The sequence below is a fragment of the Athene cunicularia genome, assembly GCF_003259725.1.
Source record: "Athene cunicularia isolate RWA chromosome 1 unlocalized genomic scaffold, athCun1 chr1_part2, whole genome shotgun sequence".
NCBI classification, from domain to species: Eukaryota; Metazoa; Chordata; class Aves; order Strigiformes; family Strigidae; genus Athene; species Athene cunicularia.
The window spans coordinates 60,834,964-60,850,473 of NW_020799092.1; the positions used below are offsets into that span (position 1 = coordinate 60,834,964).

General features: G+C 41.1%; 1 protein-coding gene across 4 annotated transcripts in view; it reads left to right on the forward strand.

Annotated features, from left to right (window-relative positions):
- PLXNB2 (plexin B2) overlaps positions 1 to 15,510 on the forward strand; it is a 252,716-nt gene that overhangs the window by 197,750 nt on the left and 39,456 nt on the right. For all 4 annotated transcript variants that reach the window (XM_026867768.1, XM_026867770.1, XM_026867771.1 and 1 more), the window contains 3 exons: positions 2,186 to 2,358; positions 4,645 to 4,793; positions 7,770 to 7,878. In XM_026867768.1, the coding sequence (XP_026723569.1) occupies positions 2,186 to 2,358; positions 4,645 to 4,793; positions 7,770 to 7,878 (431 nt within the window). The remainder of the gene's footprint in view (positions 1 to 2,185; positions 2,359 to 4,644; positions 4,794 to 7,769; positions 7,879 to 15,510) is intronic.

Consider the following 15,510-nt stretch of genomic DNA (forward strand, 5'->3'; position numbering starts at 1 on the left):
TCCCCAGCACTAAGTTCACATCCAACATACAGAATGATTAACACACAAACTGTTGAAAATACTGCTTGGGTTATTTTTGTTGCTCAGTGACTTCCATATTGATGTGCTCAGTATATGAAGCAAATGATGCTACCCCTGCTTTGTGCTCATCGATTCCTTGAGACTTCAAGATAGGGGTTGAATCAAATGGATGGTCTTTCACATTGATTCATTGTTACAAATTCTAGGGTCCCTCGGCTTTACGTACACTTCCAGTGATGTCTCAACTGAGTTTGTGCTGGTAAAGCTACTTGAAATCAAGTGGATATGCTGATTAGATATAAGAAGGATTAAAACCAGACTTCGCCACTGCATTAACTCTTCAGTGTAAGGGGAAGAACAACAAAGCGTTATTCTTTTAAAAACTAGCTGTGAAACTGAATGCTGAGGTTTTTAGATAGGTAAATTTAGGGAAAAACTGCCCTTATGAGGTTATGTGCTCTCATGCAAGTGGCAGAGAGACTGTAGCCAAGTTTGGGGCATCTGTAATACTGTTCATGCCTAGCAGGGGAATAAGAGCACTGCTGAAAAATAATGGAAACCCATCATTGTCATTTTACTTTGTCATTGTGGTAGAAATCTGACATGATAGCCTCTTGGAATTAGATTTTAAAAGCTACTGCTGATGGACTGGAAGGTGGTTTCACCAATGTTCTTCTCCTCTAAGTCCTGCTGCTCTGAGAATAAAAGCTTTCTTTAAATAGACATTTTTGATGGCCTTTACCATATGCAGTCTCAAAGGGATTTATTCTAGTCTCTCTTGTCCACATCTGATCACCTCTGTTTACCTCACTTGACTTCCTGCATCTTTAAGGATGAACCTCCTTTGAAAAAAAAACAGTGTCACTGACAGTACCATTTCTTGAGACTTAATGAGCACATAAAACAGCTCAGCACTAGTGGAAGGGGGAGATGTTGAGTCTCTGTATTGTGCTTCCCACTCCCATCTGTGAGCACATTTAACTCTTGAAAGAGCACAGGAAGAAACCTGGATAGTTTTCTGCTGTTCTGGTACGTTAAGTTGATTTACAAGAAGACTCAACAAGTGCCAGAGCCTCGGTGGCAGAGGATGAAAGGCTGTACAGCTGGTAAAAAAGAGCAGCAAGGAGTAGAGAGAAGCAGGGATGAAGGGAAGGAGCAGAAAAGGAGGGAGCAAGAAGTTTCTCTCTTTAAAATAATCAGCTCACTTTCCCAGGGAAGCACAGCACTCACACACCGATTAATCTGTGCATGCTTCCCCTAGAGAAACGTGTGGCATCTCTTCAGTCTGTTTTCTTCTGGGCTAGCTCTCAAGTGCATCTCCAAATGTTTTCTTGCAAGCCCAGGCTTTCTGTATGTTGCTGGACTACCCAGCTATGTCTCAAGGCTTTGCATCTATTTCAGAAAATTAATTTTGTTCAGTGACTACGCATCATGCTAGAGATTGATGGGGGCCAAAACAAGCTTAGTGTCTGGGACAACTGGTGTGTGATTCATCAGTATAAGAGGCATGACTGTGAGACCTGATTTCTTGGCTCATAAAAACTAGAATTAAACCATACTACAGAGGAATAAAGCACACATCAGGACATCAATTCAAGACAAAAAGCAAGAAAATAGGGAAGAATAGAGAAATTAAGAGATACTAACTTGAACAAAGGATAACACTTCATCAAGTGTTAACTTTCTGTTTGGTTCAGGCTTTAGCAAAGGCCTACAAAGCCAGCTCTCTTCCTTTAAATATGCAACTGGCAGAGGTCCCATGCCAGCTGATGTTTGTCCCTACTGACACCCATGCAGTTTGTACCCTTCCATGTCTGACTCCTGGTACGCCAGGAGGACCTGTTTGTTTCAACTAGGTTCATTGAGGATAGTCAAAGAAAGGACTTGTACTTAAACATTTTGACAGTGCGTGAGTGACAGAAATGCATTTGGGTTCTACTTGATAGTGTACTTACACTCTGCAAATTGATAGATTTTAGGTTTTTCCATACAGGGAAAAATACAGTTTTATCTCATCATCGTTCAGGGTTAAGTACAGAATGTGTATATTCTTCACGCAACTCGACTGAGCTTTGTACATAGGATTAGTTTACCTTCCTATATCACATTGAATATCCTTAAAACAGAGGAAAATGTCTAAGTGCATTTACCATTCATATTTCAGTGACTCTGTACAACTGCTCTTATGGACGAAGTGACTGCAGCTTATGCCTCGCAGCCCATCAGGACTATAACTGTGTCTGGTGTGAAGAAGATGGCAAGCCCAGCAAGTGCGTTTATGAAAAACTCTGTCATGCTCCTCCCACCAACACGTGTCCTCATCCAGAAATCACTCGCGTAAGATTGCTTTTTTTTCTCTCCTTACCAGTGTGTTATTTTGCAGGAGAAGGCATCCAAGCAAGCTCATACTGAAAGGCAGTTTTTTTCCTAGAGTGTTAAGTAAGCCTCTGAAATCGCTGCAAGGAAATAATGCCAGTAGTGATGTGTGTGAGAGATTTGTAAAGACTCAGAATAAGAGACTGAATGGAGTCTTTGAGACTCCTTGTTTTTCAAGCCTTGTCCTCACTGTGCCAGAAGCCAGGCTAGCAGTGTATGCTTAAATGTGGCACTTCATTCTTGGGAATTAGCATGGATTTTTTTCTCTCCTCAAATCCTTTCTACCTGAAATAAGGCTATAAGAGAAATTCACTGCTCCTGGAACTAGAAGCACTTAGCAGGCTCTTTAACAGGCTTCAAACTAGACTTTTAAGTAGCATTTAATAAGGGAGCAGATTGTTTCTGCGTCACAATGTGTTTTTCAGGTGTCAGTGATATTTTCCAGTCCATACCAGAAGCAAACGCAAGGCTATAGAAGTTGATTGTAAGAAGTCAGAGCGGCCAAATGTGCATCCCTGACTTACTCTGCAGTTGAAGCATTCACCCAGAGTGAGGGAAGAGTGTTGTCCATGTTGGTGGACCAGTAGCCAAAAGAAGAAGTGATAAATCCATGTCTCTTTCAGCAACAAGCCAAATGCTGTTTTTCTGGGCATAATTGTTGAGAAAATAGTGACGCATACTTCCATTGGGCAAATCTAAATAGTTATGACAGTGGTATCAGTTGAAATTCAGACACACCATTTGATGAGAACACATCCCAAGCTATCACAAAATGTGGTACCTGTCACAGAGGTTGTGAGTCATAACAAGGGTGTTTCAGTCAATAGGAACTGTTCAGTTCTGAAACCTGTGGCTCAAACTGGTAGAGACGCTGAATCTCGCAAGGCTGTGCAGTTAGAGGTGCAGTGTGGGTCCAGGCAGACCAGCAGCATGCTGGGTGAGGTTGGTCATGAAGGTGTATCTGAGAAGAGACGTCAGGTAAACAGTTGAAGTCTGCCAAGGAAGGCAAATACCCTGAAATCTCAACAGAAAGTGTGGAGAAGAATAGTTGGGTGATAGCCATACCCAGATAAAGATGATTTGAGTGGGAAGGAAAAGGAAATAATTAAAAATAAAAGTGTTTCCACCTGGGATACTGTATGTACACAATTATGGGTTAAATACTAAATACCAAAATATACAAATACTACATTCTAAAATATACAGTATTCAAAGATTTTGTTAGCTTCAGATTTGAACAAAAGATTTGGCAACATCTACACAAAACTGTTGAGTCATTTTTCAGCTAGTTTATTTATGGGTTAAGCGCAGAGGGATGGTCAGTGGGCAGAAGCTTTAGGATGTTGAACCAGTAGGAAAACAGAGCAAGTGATTCTGGAGTTGGGCTGGTCAGCAGGCAGCAGCAGCCATGTCTCTGTTCTCAGACTTTCTTAGATCTAAGAAACTCTTCATTTTGATGGAGCAGATATTAAAGTCCAGATTTTCAGAAGCTGTATTCGTTTGGCTTTCAATTACTGCATTTGGAACTGTGCAACCTCCCTCTTCTCAATAGTAAACTTTCAGCCCTCCAGTGCTCAAGGCCTAAAAAGGCATGATCCAAATATTACATAAGAAAGCAGGTTAGTCTCCCTACTAATATTCAGAATTCAAGTGCCTGTTTGGGCCATATTTCAACCTGAGAAGTCCACTGCAACTGAAGGATTTTCTCAATCCTCATTTTAATTGCAAATTATTTAATTACCACCAGTCCATGTACTACAGCATCCTACCATTTGATGCAGTAAGGAAGATCAGGGGACCAGAGGAACTTTGGAGGACGCTATGTGGAGCATCACCGTGTGTTAGGAAGGTGCACTGTTCTGATGTAAAACTAAAGGGAGAAAATCATGGTAAAAATGCTGGGAAAGCTCTGTGAAATGTGAGATGAGTCCCATCCATTTGCTTTTCAAAATCACAGTGCTTCAGTGGAGGAAGCAAACTTAAAACAGTATAAACACTGGGCAAGAGTTTTGTACATAACAGTCTGTCACAGGAGACACAAAATCTGCAGCTGATGAAGCCTGGTTCTGATTAATTAACATTAAATGTTATGTAGTGTGTTTTTGTGTGGGTCGTACAAGAAACATCTTTTGCATTTCAAGTATGGGTAAGTCAAAGTAATTTTAAATAATATGGAAGAGCAACATGGTTGCTGCAGTATTTAATTTTGGGTGGTTTTTTTTTTTACTTTCCCTCATGCAAACACAGATTGAGCCAAAAACTGGACCACTAAGTGGTGGAATTCTTTTGACCATAATGGGATCTAATTTGGGAATAAAAGCAGAAGATGTAAAAAATATAACGGTGGCAGACAAGGAATGTCTTTTCAAAGAGGAATTCTACTCCGTTTCCACAAGGTAATTGCTGGATATCTTTCACAAGATTTTAGAAGAAAAAAGTAACTTAAGTGCATTTTCAGAAGATGATCTTCCTGTAGTTATAAAAGGTTCTCAATAGAAGAAAGAACTAGTGTGATATACCTGCAATATTTCATAGTAACATTTCTAAGTCTTTATTTTAAATTGTTATAGATTCTAATACAGCAACAAATTTACAATTGTGTACTACCATCCTGCTTCTAATTGATTGAATTTTTTTTCCTTATTTGTTTGAAAAACTTTCATAAACTGTTACTGTGGATATCTCAAAACTCTTTGTTTTTGAATTAAAGGCATCATAGGTGTGCATCTAATCATTAAAATCTTTGCTAAATCTGAACCACATGCATCCAAGCATACAAGATTTATAGGAAAGCAGGCAAAGCAAGAGGAAGCTTAAAACTTTTTGGTTTCATCCAGCCACAAAGTTTCTTTCCTGGGGGCAGAGAGGAAACCCAGAGTTTTGGTTTAGCTTTAGATCACTAGATTTCATCATGGAGCCAACAAGTCCATGGATGTTGAATTGCCTAAGCAGGTTGGTAGATATTTTGTGGATTAGTTGTCACACTCTATAGCAGTGCCAAAAATTAAAACGAAGTACTTAAATTCTTCTAGGTATGTAGGTGTTTGCTACAGATTATATCAAGCATCTAATTTCAAGAGGGAAATACCCTTTTGTTATTGGCTGATAAAAAGCATAGCATGAAGGTTCGGTAGTAATATTAAGAGTAATGACATATTTTAAGCAGTGTGATTTTTTTTAATTGACTTTTGATATTTAAAACTGCAAATGAAACATTAGCTTTCTTTCCCTTCAGTTAATTTAAAGTGTAATAAGTAACATTTTGCTATTTCTGTGGCGTGTTTTGAAAGGGATTTTGAAGATACCTACGTGATTTTTTTAGCTTTTGAAAAATGTTCAGCTTTAGTCAGTTTGTGGATCAGGCATTTAGAAGCTTCCCAGGCCCCTAGGACTTAAGAATGTATATATAGCTGTTTGTCTCTTACTGCTTCCTAAATCCACTGCCATCACTTGTGCGTTTACATGGGCATCATCATCCACAAAATTCCCAACTCTTTCACAATCATCTTTTCCCATTCTCTGTTTTCAGTGTTTGCAAAAGCTTCACTGAGTTGCAGCATAACCTTACAAGAATTTCCCCAGCCTCTTGGCTTTTTCTAAAGCTTTTTGATATTTTTAAATACATGGAAAGGAGCCAGAACTGAGATGACTGGTTCCTTGTGTCATAGCAACATTACCGGTTTCCTAAGCTCTGCCAGTGTGGTAATAGGTGAGAACAAATGCAACTTGCATAATGTCATTTATCAACAAATTAGGGGGTTTTGAAGGATGTTTTCCATTAGGGAAACCTTGAAAAAGAAGTTATTCAAAATCTCCAAATAGATGTCTATAATTTTCTGTCCTTATTTTCCTCCATTCTTTTGTTTTATTATTACCTTCTTTTAATTTAATTTTTAAAAAAAGAAAGTAGTAAGTGCCTAATCTTGCTCCCCTATCCTTCTGCAGTAAAAAGCTAGTCATTTTTAGGAGACAGTTGCTCCCATGGGCAGAAGAGCAGCAAAATTGGAGGCACTTAAGGCTGCTTTTTGGCTCTGTGGTGATTTAATTGTTGGCCTTGGAGAAGTCATGTTCTCATTCTTTGGAGTTTTCCATTTGTAACGTGGGGGAAGGGAGGCAATGCCAAACGCTGGGGAGGGGAGGGAACTTTTCTGTTAACCATGCTACAGCGATTTCCCCACACACGCCCCCCAGCCCTGGCCCTCAACTGCTTTCCCGAGCTTAACATATGGTAGAAATTCCTCCAAAGGCACCGTTTCCTGTTTCTGCCTGACAAGAAGATACAACTTCCAAGAATACAGTAGAGAGATGATGAGGAACAGACTCAGGCAGCCATACACATGCCAGGACATGCAAGAATTTAGAGAATTTTGTCCGTTTGCCAGTACCCAGACAGAAAAGTCTGGAGTGATCTGCAGAGGGACTTGACAATCCTTTTATTATAAGTCCAGATTTAAGTACATTATACCCGGTAATTTGGGGTTGTTGTGGGTTGTTTTTAATTTGAGGGGGTTTTTTTTAAGCAGTCATGCACTGCTTAAGGAAGAATAGTAATAATCCTGGAGGGAAAGAGCAAATGAACTGAGCAGTGATCTTCAGGGTGTGTCCTATATGAAACTGTCTGCCTGCACAGGCTGCCAACATTATATACCTCCTTATCTAACTGTATTATCAGCTCTCCATTACGCATTTGGCCCAGTTTTCAAGTGTGTCAAATCCTTATTGCATTTACATGCTTGTATTCTGTGGATCACCTGTTTGAAACAAAAATTTAAACACCCTGCCTATCACTCAGCAGCAGTGTTAGTTACAGCAGTATTTTCTTGGCCAGTGTTCCTTGACCTCTGATTTTGCATGGGTTATCTGAGGATTTATTTTCAGAGAACAATAATTCTAAAGGGTTTTTGATCTTGTGAAAATACAGTAGTTTAATGGTGAAAGATAGCAGGATGCACGACAAAAGTATCAGCAGCTAAAACACACTGGTTATAAGATAGCTGATGATCTGATTCTTACATCAAGGGGGGTGGGGTCCTTTTTTTTTGATACCACAAGGTCCAATAAAAACCTTGTATAGGGTAGGAGAGGTTCATCTCTGACTTCTGGGCTGAATTGGAGTCTTCTGTAGAAGCCACCTCTATTAACAGACTGCTAAAGTAGCTGCTGTGTTCAGTGCTCAGGTTTCAGTTTTACCTACCTTTAGACAGAAGATTAAACTATTCTGGTGTGCTTCTGCTGGGGATCTGAAGGTGGCCTTCAAGTACCTTGTGTAGGATAAAGCACTGTTGCTGGCAGTGTGTGTGGTAGCTCACATACATTGCATTGGTATTGCAGCTATTACTTCCAACAGATAAACTTTCATTCTTCCTTGCTAGGATTGTATGTCAAGTTGGACCAATGAATGAACCAAAACAAGGTCAAATTGAAGTTAACATCAACGGAAAATTAGGTAAATCACCGAGTGAAGTGCTGTTTACATACCAGGTAAGTGCATTTTTTTCAGAGACATGTTTTATAGCTTATACATGATTTAAGTTAGAAGTTTACTTGTTAAGTGCAGAATCACTTGTGTTTGCCTTACAAGCTTTGTTTCATCAATAGCACTGTCATTCAAGTATATTAGAAAACACTTAACTTGAACATTTCTTTATACAAAGGGTGTACCAAAAATCTGTTCTGATCCATAGATCCAGAGTCTTAAAATAGGAAGATGTTGTTTGCAATTCAAGTTTAAAAGTTGTGGTAGAAAAGAAACTGTAATAGACTTACTCCATAGTGATATAATACCTCTTCAGTGTCACTACTGAATTAAAAAAATCAGCACTTCAAAAAATCAGGTATTCTTTAGATGCACAGTTGGTGCACTATTTTAATCACAGTGTTTAGTCTAGCCAATGTTCTTAATTACAAGAATGGATGCAGAGCAGGTGAAGAATAAGTAATGAAGGTACATTCATTTTTTAATAATTTATTTAATTGAAAAATACAGCATGCAGAGCCACAGAAGCCATGATATGTGTTCATATTACACATGTGCTTTGTTTTCAGTGTCACTATGAAGGAGAATTTCATTTGTGTCTTTCCTTTACCCTAAATGTGGCCCTAGGTTATAGCTGGTCTAGCATGTGGTTTCTGCAGCAAGTAGCTTTATCTGTATCAATGAGGTCTTCAAAATTTATAAGAGCCTGTGATAGTTGAGAGGTTTAAATAATCTCTGTCCTCATATTGATACTTCACATTACACCTATAAACTGTTAAGTCTATAAAACACAAAGGGTGGGTTAGGCTTTTATCTTCTCCATTATTTAAACTTCTGTCTCATTAATTCTTGATATCTGCTGAAAAGGAAAGGAAAGGAGTTGGCAGTAAGCAGCAGAATAAATCAAGAATGACATTTAACTGAGAAGAGGGTATTCTTGGTTTTGCAAAACAGGCTAGAAGTGGTTTTTCCATAATTTCCAAGCAAATACCTCCTCTCCCTAGTGATATCTCTGCAAAAAACACCCTTTTTGCTTGAAAATGTGCTCTGTTCCTTTGTGGAAATGTATGTTATAATTAAGTCTTTCTTCGTCAATCTCATTCATCTTAACCAGAGAACAACAACATAATTTCCTGTGCTTATGTGTTTGTGGTCTCTAGGACAGAGGCTATGACAGTAAACCCTAAATGAGATGAAATTTTGACATGAACCCATGGTGTTTGGTATATTTTATACCAGTTCTCCTATGCTTCTCCTGTGTGTCAAGATTGTCCCATGGTTTGTGTGAAAACCACATGAAGATGTTATGGAGTGAGTTGAAATGTAATCTGAAGCCCCTGTGTAGGCTTCAAAGACTATCTGTGAACTTGTTTTGGTGTTATTCCCTGCTCAGCCCATCTTGGAGGAAAGAGAAGGAGTCACAGCTTTTGGCTACTTAAGGGAAAGATTCTTGATGGCCAATCAATGAGACACTAGGAAAAGCTGCTGTGCACAACCAAGTGGATGTTTTCCTGCAAGTCCAAGACTCCCTCTGTGCCAATTTCTGCCTGCATTGAGGCTACTGAAATATCAGATACCTAAGCTAACTGCTGATAAAGAGTATTTTTATTTGCTGCAAAAATCTTTCAATGGAGACTCTATTTACAAAATGCAAAGCAATGCCAAGTAGTACAGTTCATGTCTTAAAGCTGGTGAAATTGGTTTCTAGTTTCATTTCTCTCTGTTCCACAAGAAAATGAAGCCAAGGTAGACTGAAGTAGTGTCATGTCTTGAGTCCAGAGGGCAACTGAGCATCATGCATCTGCTTGCTCACCCCTTTCCCCTCAGGAATGGAAAGGAGAAAATAAATCAAAGGGAATTGAGATAAGGACAGGGGAGGATGATTTACCCATTATGGTCATGGGCAAAAGACAGACTCCTTAGGGGAAGAAAAAGAACATCAGTTTAATTCAAACAACAACAACACTTAGCACTCAAACAGAGTAGGACAGTGAGAGTATTGCCACATCTTAAAAACACCTTCCCACAGCCCTCCCTTCTTTCCAGACACAGCTTTGCTCCTGATTTCTCTACCTCCTTACCCTCCAGCAGCACAGCAGGGCAGGGAATGGGCAGGTGTGGTCAGTCCCACCACTCCTTCCTCTTCAGGAGGAGGACTCCTCCCCCTCCTCCAGCATGGGATCTGTCTCACAGGAGACAGTCCTCCACAAACTTCTCTGACATGAGTGCCTCCCACGGGATGCAGCTCTTCAGAAATTGTTCCAGCCTGGGACACCCCTGTGTGTTGCAGTCCTCCCAGTGCCAAACTACAGCAGCGGGGGCTTCCCACAGAGTCACAGCCTTCTTTGGGTGCAGCCACCTTCTCTGGCATGGGGTCCACCATGGGCTGCAGGTCAGCATCTGCTCCACCATGGAACTCCATGGCTGCAGGGGGGTGGCCCTGCCATCTCATCACGGGGTGCAGGGAAGTCTCTGCTCTGGCAAACCTTCCCCCTCCTCCACCTCCTTTCTTCCACTGACCTTAGTGATAGGTATCTCCCTCACAACTCCTCCTTACAGCTCCCACTCCTTCTCCCAGGTTCCTCTTCTTAAATACATTATCATAGAGGTGCATCCACTGTTGCTAATTGACTCGACCTTGGCCAGAGGTGGGTCCAACCTGGAGCCAGGGGAGATTCAAGAAGCTTCTCACAGGGACCACCTCTGTAGCCCCCTCCCCTGATACCAAGAACCCCGACACAACACGCACAAACCCAGCACAAGTGGGATTAAAGTCAGTACATGGGCGTCACATTCACACACACCTCTACAAGCATAACATTAGAGCTTTTGGTGTGAGAACAGATGATCGGAGCAAACGATCACCTCAGTTGATATCTTAAAACCTACAGTCTTGTTTCACTGCTGTTTTCAGGCATTTATTGGGTGATTTCTTTCAGCAGACATGCAAAATCTGTGCTTTGTTTAAAACCTCTTCTATTCAGTATATACAAAAGAAAGAAAATACTCTTCTTTCCAAGAGCCTTCCTAAAATAAATTTTCTATTATGTATTTCCCCCTTTTCTTTGGCACATTGTCTGTCTACCCTCCTGCTGGTAATTATCACTGGTTTTACTGTGTGCTCTGATCACCCGAAGCACAATAGCTTCAGCTTTAGCAGTGACCACCCTAAATGCAGTGTGTGGTGGCACAGGGCAGAAGTGCACCAGCAGTGCACGAGGAGACAATGCAACTGCTCAACCCAGTGTGTCTATACACACCAGAGGTGTGACCATACTCCCCCCATTCTCAGCCTCATACATGTGGCTAGTGTCTACCACCAAAAAGCACATAGTCAGTTATCAAGTAGATTGGATATAAGAAACAATATTTTATGATGCAGGTTGTGAGACACTGGCATGGCCCAGAGAAGCTGTGGCTGCCCCCTCCCTGGCAGTGTTCAAGGCCAGGCTGGACGGGGCTTTGAGCAACCTGCTCTAGCAGAAGGTGTCCCTGCCCACGGCGGCAGGGTGGGAACTGGATGGTCTTTAAGGTCCCTTCCAACCCAAACCACTCTATGATTCTATAAGTACTGCTAAAATATGGCTCTTGATAGCCAGTATGAACAATGAGATGAATTTTTAAAGCTGGATTGATGAGGATCAATAGTCAGCAGAACTTGGGTTCAGACTCATTCTTCTGCCCCGTCTGCCAGCACAGCACATTTCTGAGCCAATGCATGAGACCTCCATTAAATAAGTCAAAAATCCAGTTGAAACGGACATGATTTCAATTTAAAATATTTCTGAACTAAAATGCCCTGGTCCACAAGAGTCTGTACTGTGCAGTAGACACCTCATCTATATTTGCTGTGTAACAGGGGAAGAAAGCTCTATTTCTCCCTACCCACCACAATTTCTCTCTGCAATCTGAGTGCTGTTTAAGTCCAAACATTCCAGTGAAATTAAATTCTGGTAACCCAGTCCTCCCCTATACTGACATTTCTGTTGTTTCACTATGATCAGTATCAGGCAATAACCATCCTCCTGTCTGGTGAAATAGAAATGAAGTGGTGCTAAACTTTAATATCCAGCTGTGCGGTACATCTGGAGCACTGACAGCTTGGCTGGTCTCTAAGCAGGTGGAGCAGTAACACGGCTAAAGTCCAGTCCTGCTTTATTGTTAATTTTATCTGATTTGCATGTTACTATGACAGTGAGAAGCAGTATCAAAGGGAAGAAGTTAAGCTTCTCCTAGATGTATGGCCCAGATTTGCTGATCCCACACAAGCATGATTCCCTTCTCAGAATACCTCGTCTTCAGACTCCAGCCACCAGAATGAGAGCTTGCAGCTGGTTCTGGGTTCTCCAACATCTGTTTGCAAGAGCAATTCTATGAGTTTTAGGCTGGGCAGGTTAAAGACAGTGGGGTTTCAGAAAACTCAAATGTAAGATGGTGAAATTAGAGGTAGAACTTAGCAAAAGCGTAATACATTTCTGAGGTGCTGAAGTTTGTTTAGGGACTGGCTTGGAAATAATGACTTCTAGTAAATCAGGAAGTCTATTTACCTAAACAAAATGAGATGAATAACCAAAAAGAGGAAGAAGGGGGAATAAATTAGTCTGATCTGAAAACAAACATGAGCATGACTGTTCACCGTATTAGACGTTTGAATGTGAACCTGAACAGCACAGTTACATTTAACAAGATGCACTCTTTCACTTTAACCTACTCCCAACATGGCAGTTTTCTCTTACCTTCATCCATCCTCTGCTTCTCCTTCTTGATGTTCGAAGCAGTTGCTCTGGGAGCTCTCACCAGTGCAGTGCCATTAGTGCCACAAGGCTTTTGTGGAGGGTTTTAGTTCACTCCTTGATTTTTCTCCCTGAGTCTTTACCTCAACACATGCATTTTACACTGTCATTGGGGAGTTTAGGTGGGGTTTTGTGGGCACTTATTACTTCCTTTTTGCCATTACAATTGATGCTGGTAAACCATACATCCACAGCAGTCTGGAATTGCTTTCAGAGGATCTTATTTTATTCCTGAGTCCTGGAGCACATCTTGTTTATCTGCCAGCCTGCACAGGGGCCAGATCTCCTGGGTATCAGAGAGTTTTTGCAAAGTTGGCCCTTCCTCATGTGGATATTATTAGACTCAATTCTCTATCATCTGAGCTGTGCACTTAAATACATGTCCCACCATTCAGTGCTTGTGGTTCTGCTTGAAAGCTGCGGCTGACTGTATGATAACACAGACTTTTCAGTTATGCGTGCTTCCATTTCTCCATCAAACCTGTCAGCAAGGCTCTGGGGTCTTTTCAGTAAATCATGTGGTGTCTGCCTCACGATAAAAGGATGCTGCCTACAGTCCAAAAAATTGTTTACAATACCAACCCTTTGCATAAGCATCTCATCCACAGCAGACAGCACACAATGTACATTGCAGGCAAATGCACTCCACCTGGAGCAGCTGGAAGTGTTTGATCAGCTCACATGGTCTGAGGTTGGACAAAGCAGTCCCAGAAAGGCAGGACTCAGCTCACTTCTCTGCTGTTGCAGAAATAACCCAGGAACTGAAGCTTGTCTTGTGGATGGTGTGATGATGAGGCAAGTTTGTGGGTCAAGTCAGCCACTGCGGTGAACATCAGGCTGCCAAGAGTGCGCAATGGAAATTCTCTGGTTGAATATCCTGTGAGTGGGTGGCTTGTCTGAAGAAACAAGAAGCAGGCTCCCTTGAGTCTGAGAAAAGAGGGAAGTGGAGGGGGAAAGAGCAGTTCCTAATGACTTGCATGCCCCATTCAGAAGCTTAATTTAGCTTCTGCGGTTACCCTTATAGTCCCTGAAATGACATTTTGACCTCCAAGAAGGTGGCCAGTGTCTACAGCACTTCATGGGCTATGCTTTTATTAATGTCTTTAATTTTTGCATGTGTTATATGCAAGGATTTGCAGAATAATTTGACGTTGAGTGAGGGGAAGTTAATTCTGGTAACAAATTAGTTGTTTTACAGACCTGTTTCAAGAGCCAGAACTTACTGCAGCTGGGACCAGGATGAGGAAAGGGAAAAGTTACTTGTGGAGGAAAGGATGAATGAGATAAATACAGAGCAATAATGTGCTCTGTAAGTTTGTGAAAATCTTATCTGTGTGTGTGAACTGTCATTAGGTCCTTTACACAATATCCCTGTGCTCTGTTTGTGTGGCAGCACAAGAGCTCATTTCTGTTTGGGAAGATGTGCACTTGTATCAAAGGCAAACCCCCAACTGGAGGTCACTGCTTACAGGAGCTGGCAGAAAGGATCTTAGGTGGCTTTGCTATTTGCTGCCCATCATGTCCATTTGAACACATCCATCTGTTGCTGGCTTCCCCTTGTGCTGCAGCTGGCATTCTCTCATGGCATCACAAGGATATACTCTGCCACCATCCTCTTTTACCTCCCTAGTTGTCTCCCTGCTTGTGGTCTGGCACGGTTGCATTTTCTCCAGTATCCCTCTCCGAAGCTTAGACTTCATGCCAAGGTTTCTTTACATCTTGGTTAGGCCCCCCTCCTCTGTTGCCTTCCAACTGTTCCTAAATTTCTGGACCCTCTTGTGATCCACCAGTAGCCTCCTTGGTGGCTGGTTGTTTCTCTCTTTGATTTTCTGCATTAGTGAAGGATGAAGGGTAACCACTTTTATCTCAGTTGTGTAGTTCTTGGGCTAGAAGCTGCCTTACCACAGACAAATATTATAGTAGATATTATCCCTATTTACAGAGTCATGCCCAGAATATAAAAAGTTTGGGATGTGCTTGGTAACAGATGAGTGGAAAAGTAGAGAAATTAAAAAAGAAGACATTCAGAACCTAGGTGATGCTCCACAGGAGTGCACCCCTCTTGTTCTTTAATACTTTGCAAGGAACCAGAAGTGAATTGGCTGGATATGACAGTGTAAACCAGGAAAGCTGCAAAGCAAACAAATTGATTGAACATGAATCAGCCTGGCAGATCAGATCCCAAATGCAAGTCATGTCAGTGAAAAAGAGGTTAGGGGATGGCTCTCTTTTGCACCTGCATATCTTTAATGGGAAAATTGCAAAGAAGATGAATAAAAAAAGGAAAGAAAAGGAGTAACCCCACTGTTAGCCAGGTAAAAGCTGTGCTTTCATTTGACACCAACAGACCACAGAGATCTAAAATGCTGGGAGCTCTCTGAAAACATTTTCAGCCTGTAAAAGGTAGCTTTTAATAAAATTGTGATCAGAAACCTGAAGAAATAAGAGATCACCTTCCTAACTGTGCAGAAAGACTAACTGCAAGTCATAAAATATTAAGGATGAAAAAGTTCATTCTAGATTAATAAATGGGATGAAAAATGTAAGAGCTGAAATGTAAATGCTCAGAGGGTCTGCAGTAGCTGTGTAAGAGCAGCAGTCATGTACATTGCTAATAAGTAAGTTCATGTCTAAATGTGATTATAAGTGGAACAGACATGGAGATAATTTACCCTCTAGCATGCAGAAAGCATGAAACTACAATGAAAAATATATCAGCATTTCTGTAAACAGATTTGTAAGTAGAAGGCAATGGATACAAACAGAGCAAACAAAGGAAAGACTTCTGGCTGCTATGGAGAAAACAGGACACTGGAAAATGGCCTGAGTATTAAGTTATGTACA